The sequence below is a fragment of the Primulina eburnea genome, chromosome 5 (genome assembly GCF_022965805.1).
Source record: "Primulina eburnea isolate SZY01 chromosome 5, ASM2296580v1, whole genome shotgun sequence".
NCBI classification, from domain to species: Eukaryota; Viridiplantae; Streptophyta; class Magnoliopsida; order Lamiales; family Gesneriaceae; genus Primulina; species Primulina eburnea.
The window spans coordinates 4,841,106-4,848,576 of NC_133105.1; the positions used below are offsets into that span (position 1 = coordinate 4,841,106).

The 7,471-nt window shown below is 37.9% G+C and overlaps 1 protein-coding gene across 1 annotated transcript; it reads right to left on the minus strand.

Moving 5' to 3' along the window:
- Nucleotides 1-173: 173 nt before the first annotated feature.
- LOC140832580 (uncharacterized) lies at nt 174-2,768 on the minus strand. Its single transcript, XM_073196677.1, has 7 exons — nt 2,661-2,768; nt 2,483-2,584; nt 1,445-1,680; nt 1,253-1,335; nt 832-943; nt 549-623; nt 174-472 (listed from the first exon to the last, which is right to left on the minus strand). The coding sequence occupies exons 2-7, from the start codon at nt 2,574-2,576 to the stop codon at nt 341-343; spliced, it is 732 nt and encodes a 243-aa protein (XP_073052778.1). The 5' UTR covers nt 2,577-2,584; nt 2,661-2,768; the 3' UTR covers nt 174-340.
- Nucleotides 2,769-7,471: the final 4,703 nt, after the last annotated feature.

The window sequence follows — 7,471 nt, forward strand, 5'->3', positions numbered from 1 at the left end:
TTTCAACGATAGGCTGCAGTGATGCATATATAAATTTTATAATGAACATCATTTTTTAACGTGCTAAAAATAGATGTGAAAAAAGTTGATGTTCTTCATAAAAATTATATTATGGACGTGAAAAAAGTCGACGTTCTTTATAAAAATTAAGGGGCGGGGATACCAGGGGATCATTAACCTCTAGGGCAAAAATTTATCTGTTTTTCATAACTAAGTGGTAATGGAAAGAAACTCTGGTTTACATTGATAGGATATTATCTAATACAGACACGAACTTGAAAAATTTGGTTCAATCGCTTGTAGCGCCAGTATCTTCATTGTCACTTACACCACTATATACTTAAGGCTCTCCACCGTTGAGAACACTTTCGGTTTCCATGGAATCTTGAGATCCTTCATTATCGCTGTCATCGTTGTCCTCGAATATAACAGGTGTTACCATATTGATATTTTCTTCTCCGTCATCAACAGTCTACAGTTAAAAAAATAGCAATGTTACTGAACTGATGTGTGCCCTAAAATTACATTGATTCTGCAAATGTGCCTACCGATGCATAAAGAATGTCCAAGCTACTTGAGAGTTGAAGAGCCTGATCAAATATTGAGGTACGGGATTCTATAATCTGCGAGCCCATTAACAAGTGCAATCAAGTTATTCAGAATGAAATGACAAGTTACATTACTCATTTCGTCATTCCCAAGTGTATTAATCTGTAAGTAAGAGAAATGAGCTATTTGAATCCATAAATTTACAGACTGACACAAACACGCTAAGTAGCATTCACAGTATCATATCAATTAAAGATTTCTTCTATGAAATTATTTTCAAACCTGATATAACGAGTTTAATGCCACAAGAGAAGATTCTTGCGAAATTATACTGGCAGCATGCAGAAGCAGTAAACTTCGGAGCCATGGAAGAGCATAAGCCAACACAGCACCCCTATCAAATCAGATGCACAAGAAAATATAATCCACGGATTGATGAAACTGTAATTATCAGTTAAAGAGTTTAAAATAGATACTTTTGTCTATTTGATATTTCATATACTAAAATTCAATTCATCCAAGTTACAGCCAGATAATGACATTCAGGAACGAATCAAAGTATGGACATCCGAGAGATTGGCCAGGCTCATTTTTGCATATAATAAAAATATCGAGAAATACTTTTTCACCAGGTTAAATCTTTTTCTGCTCATTCTCAAGTTTCCATCTGAAGCCAATTATGGAATTTCTTTCTTTTCATTACCTCAACCCTACAATCGATAGGAGAGACTGTAGGAGCGTAAGGACATCTGATGGATTCAACAGCGACAGTGAATTTGTAATTATCTGCAGCATAATAATCCGTCATAATCTATTACTAAAAAAAAGAATATTGCGCGTGACTAAATAATATCGAGAAAAAACTACGAGAAACGAAGACTGCATTGACCGGAACCTTCTCGTCCTGTCTTCTTAAGCAATCTATAAGAAGTGCTTGATCATCAGCACGAAGTGCTTGCTTGAGTAAGATATAAACTGAATCCACAGTAGGTGGCTTTGTGCGAGAAATATCTAGAAAATCATCATTAGTAGCTTCACCATCTTCAGCCAAGTTGAGGCTCGCGAGTTTTTCACCCATGGTTGGTTCATTCATGTCATCCATCACCACCACACCATCTTTATCTCCAATAACTATTGCCACAAAAGAGAAGAGAAAGAAAGGAAATCCTGAATGATTCTTTATACCACAATTGATTTTATCCATAAGAACAAAAACTGATGCTCGGAAGTGTGTTAACCAATTTCATGATTGCATACTCACGTCATTTTTTCAATGCTACTAGTTACACAAGCATATGTCCAGACATAAAAAAAAAACTCGAAGGTGGTCAAATTCTTCCATTGCTATATATCAAGTCTCAACTATTTGAGTATGTTATTAGAACAATTTAACCTGTAATGGATAGGAAAACTCTAAAAACTAAAATCTTTCAGGTGGTCAAAACTCAAAAGGCCAAAATTAATATACTTCAGATCGATCTAATATTGGCTCACAGTTCATTTAAAGGCTAAGGTGTGAAATAACACTAAAATTTCTCTTTTTTGAGCCTACGGTAGAAAAGGGAAAGCCTAAGCATCAGCACAAATTTCGGGAAAATAGACAGCAAACGCTGAAAATTCAAGGTCTTCTCTCCCATATATTAGTTGAATTATAAGCATAAAATGCTACATCTAAAATTTACTTTATCAAGCAGAATATTGCAATTGAAACTCCATGTAGCTTACGGATTTCTTTCTTTAGTGTGTTCCCAGGATAGTTTCGACCTCATATTGTACAAGCACTGTAAATTAACACAGAAACAAATACCCTAACTCCAACAAAATAAACTTTTGCAATTTTTCATTTGATATAGAAACAGAACCAGAACGAATAATATAATACTACCTGTATTAAGAAATCGGAGAAATGAGGAAACTTGAATAAAAACCACACCTTTAGAAGGAATAGCCTCAGAACCACCTCCATTTGCTATAGCTGAATCGTCCTCTCTAGATTTCCTTTTCGAAGATTTGTCTTTTCTAGCCATGACTCCTCCTGCACCCGATGGAAATATTTTGGAAAAAAAAGGGAAAATAACTTAAAAATTACAGAGGAAGAACAGACGGCCCACCTTAACAAAGGAAAAGACGAGTGATGGCAGCCGACGAGATGTGTTTTAGAAACGGTGTCGTAAACCCGTCGCAGAACCCTAGTGTGTACCTGGAACCCGGATAAACGTTAAGTCCAATACTTGTGAATTTTACATAAAAAGGTTTTTGTTTTTAAAAAAAATATTAAAAATAATTACATAAAAATCTATATCTGTATGTATATAAACAGATTTTTGTCAAAAATAATAATCTCCCATCAAAATAGCATTTCTAAAAAAAAAAAAAAAAGCTTTATCATGAATATTGACATATATGTACTGCAATAAATGATGACTTCAATTATTGTCTACATTGATTATATCAATTCATTTAATTCAAATTTGAATTTAATTAATTTTTATATTAATTCAAATGTAATTTATGTATTTTTTTGTTTAAATTGAAACTAATCTCTATTGAAAATATAGACTGCATTAAAATTTTTGTATTGACTATATCAATCAATTTAATTGAAAACTGTATAAATAAATTTAAAATACAAATGCTTGCAATGTTCAGATCACTCGTGAAGTAAAACATTCAAAAATACATTTTGCTATTTTAAGTAATTTCATGTCCAAATTACTTACTAAAAAAGAAATACAATATTTAATTAGTTAATTTAATTAGTCTAAAAATACAATTGATTGAGTATTAAAAGTTATCACTACAACAAGGCTTTCTAATAAACATTAAATTTTCATTTAATAATTATAATTTTTTTTTATCTCAAATGTATATTATTTCGAGATTATCTTAATTTGAAGGTGTTGTGCCTAAAATTAATTTTTTAGAGAAGCCCAAGAGATAAAGCCCAAACAGAGAAAAAGCCCAATGGCCCAATGAAGAAACGTGATAGCAGTTCGCTGCCACGGCCCGATGTGGAAGGAAGTGGAAGAACGTGGAGTGACGGGGGAAGGAAAAACTGTCGTGCAGAGTGGAACAAAAGTGGATGAAGACGATCAGAAAAAGGCTCTCGACAAATCAACACAACAAATCTTCAGCAACTTCTCTGCACAAATTCTCACATTTCCTTTGTCGCTATTTTTTATTTCCAGTAATCAATTTTCATAGATTTCAGCATGTTCATTCAAGTTTATTGTAAAAACTTCGTTCGAATTTATAAAAACATAACTAATGTTGATGTTGCTTATGAATTCCTCCTTTAGTTCATTATTTTCCTAGTTTCACGTTCTTATTTTTGGAGCCATTTCGAGGGAATTATAACAAACGATCGAATCGAGATTCACAACGTTTGAATAGAAGTCAGATTATTTAACAATTTTGGCACGAACACGTGCCTGGCACGCCCGCAATTTTCGTGACAAACAAGTTGGCACGCCCGGTGGGACCAAATGCCTCCAAAGCGTACTGAGAAGAATGAGGGAATTCCTCCATCACATGGAAAAAATCATCGTTCACAGGAGGAAGAAACTGATGCAGAAGGAAGAACGGTTGAAAGGCTTGTACACCAGTTCGAGGAAGAAACTATGAAAGAAGGAATTGTTATTTCTGGTGGTGACGGGTCTTCGCTGAACTTTATGTTGGCTATGGAGAAAAATATCCGCTGTGATTTCAAGGAAATGACCCAAACTTTCTCTACTGTTATGATGGAATTTGTGGCAGAAATGAAGGAATGGAGGAAATCTGTAAGAGGAGAGGCTGTTACACCAGAAAATGTTGAACTTCAAGAAACTGACGTTAATTTGCTAAAAGTTCAAGGCCAAGGATCAGGGGTTTCTCAAGCAGGTGAAAGTCGCCGCTTGGGGGAGGCACTGATTCCTAAATCTGCCAAAGAAGGAAGATACACTCCTCCGCACAAAAGGGATGAGGAGTTGGGGTTGAAATTCCAAAACTGCGGCAACAGTAAACAAATGGCTGGTAACGTGTTCTCTGTGACGTCTCCTAACTTACATCCAGGGATGTATGTTGATGGAGGAATGCGTGGATATTCAGCGCCAGGTTTGGGGAATAACACTCGGGGGGCAATCTATCCTCCTCACCAGTTAAGACAAACTTCAACGTTGGATTTTGAGATGGTACGTGATGTGATTCAAGAGTTGTATGGCCCTGGAGTGAGGCCAATCAACAGACCAGAATTCCATAAACCATAGCCTGATGTTGTGGATCGTGACAACCCTTATCCAAAAAGATACCGCATTCCAGACTTCACGTTATATTCCCGGGAAAACGGTCAATCCAGCGTGGAACATGTGGCCAGGTTTACAATTCAGTGTGGGGAATTGGCGAATTTGGAGAACTTTTCTAATTATAAGTTACGTCTGTTCCCCAATTCCCTGACCAGTACTGCTTTCACATGGTATGCAACACTACCTCGGAACTCTATTATGACTTGGCATGATATGGAACGTCAATTCCATACACAATTCTTCAGAACAGTACCTGAGATTAGTATAGCAGAATTGTCAAGGGTGGTCCAAAAACCCGGGGAATCTGCCAATGATTTCATTTGCGAATTCAAAAGAGTGAGGAGTAGGTGCAAAGTTTGCATTCCAGAATCAGAATATGTGAAAATGGCACAGCGAGGACTTGGCTTTGAGTTGAGAAAGAAATTCCAAGGGATGGAATTCCGCGATTTTTATGAGCTTGCTGCCAAGGTGTCAGAGTATGAGGAATTGTTACGAGAAGAGAGTCATAAAAGAAAGTCTACAGTGGGCTCTTATTTCCAGGAAGTGGAGGAAGTTGCATTGGCAGAAGTAGCAAATTCCTGGATCACGCACTGTCCCTTTCTTGAAACGCAAGAGTGAAGAACTCTCCAAGAAAAACATTCCTCCAGTGCAAACACCATATACTTTCGATGCATCAAAGACGGAGGAAATTTTCGATTACTTAGTGAAGGAAGAGTTTATAACATTCCCCCCAGACCACAAGCTGCCCACTAGGGAGGAATTGAAAGGAAGAGATTACTGTAAGTATCACAATTCCTTCAACCATAATATTAATGCTTGTTGGGCTTTCATAAATGTCTTGCAGGAAAGAATCAACAAGGGAATCCTGAAATTCCCTGAGAAAAAAGAAGCAATGATAGTGAATGAAGATCCATTTCCCCCGGTAGCCAATGTAAACATGAACAGTACTGACTTGCATTTTTTAATTAATGAGAAGAGAAGGAGTGGTAACAGGAACATGTCCATTAGGCCAGGAATTACTATAAAGAAGTGTTGGGTGCCTCGAAAAATGATGTTTGAGGTTAGGGAGAAGAAAGCAGAAACTTTTCATGGGAAAGATCGCTACTACAGTGGGGAGGATCTGCATTATACTGGAAGGAATATGAGGTATGACAGGGAATCCATGGCCAGAAGGCCGGTGAACCAGTACCTCAGAAGGAGCCCATATTCTTGGTCGATGAATAACGAGAGAAGAAGTGGCCAGCAGTCATCTCATAAGATAATACAGAGGCCATCTCTTATGAACACTGATAAAAAATATGAGAGGAATTCCCGCTTTGTTGTTCCTCCCAGAGCAATCCCTGATGGTGTATGGAGGCGAGTAGAACATCCAAAATTCCCAAAGCCTCTTTCTAGAACCCAAAAACGACGTTTGTTGAGAGAAAAAGCTGCTGAACGTAGGTCTGGGGTAGAGGAGTCATTTAAAGAGAAGAAAAAATTTGGGAGGAAGGCTACTGAAGATAATGAGGAGGAAGATGATGATCTATTATCGGAGGAAGACAGTGAACCAGTCAAGAGGGCTACTGTCAAAGTGGGGCAGATTTTGATTTCATTTGAATGTGCCACTGGCTCGTTAATGTTGCCAGAGGAATTCAAACGCAAAAGGATGTGTGAGTCCGAAGTGTTCGCTGGAAATCAAAATGGTACACAACCTGTTCAGACTGAGATTTTGAATGAAAGCGTCGGTGTTTTTGTCGATGAAGAGAAAAGAGTATTGATGAAACGACCCACAAATGAAATGACTCAGCATATTAAACCACTCTATATTGTAGCGCATGTGAATGGAAAGCCGTTGTCTAGAGTGTTAATAGATAATGGGTCTGCTGTGAATATTTTGCCGTACAGAATTCTTCAGAAATTGGGGAAGGAGGTGGAGGATTTGATTCCCACCGAAGTTTCTGTGGCAGCCTTTACCGGGGAGTCTACAAAAACTCTTGGGGTGTTGCCAGCAAACATCACTGTAGGCTCCCGATCTTCGTTGTCAGCCCTTTTTGTGGTAAATTCCAGTGCTAGTTTCCACGCTTTGTTAGGAAGAGATTGGATTCACACCAATCATTGTGTACCATCATCCATGCACCAGTTATTGTTGATGTGGAAAGGGGATGAAGTGGAAGTGGTACAGGCTGATTCACAGCCGTATCAGTCAAACTCCAACACAGTAGAAGCTAGATACTATGATGGAGACTTCGGACCTATCAGAATTCGTGATTACAAGGTGAATGGGCAGCAAGGAGCAGTCTACATGGACACCAAGAAAGTAAAGAAAGCAGTTGAAAAAATTCTCAAACCCACTGTCATGGTCTCTCCTAGACCCATGGTTCGACCTATTATCGAGGTGTTCGATGATTAAGTTCACTAAAGAAGAAATGGAAGTGGCTGCAACTTCCGAGTGGAAAGCCACATTGCAGCAGCTGGTGACTGAAATCCAATCTCAGGAATTATGGGACATTGACAGAGCTGAAGTAATATGTGAGGAGGAATGTAGGGGTAGTGAGGAAGAAAAGTTACAAATTGAGGATTTCATATTAGCTCTGGCTCAGATGAAAAATCGACAGCCGGATACGTATGGTTCATGAAGCTGGAGGCGAAGGAGATTGGTACAT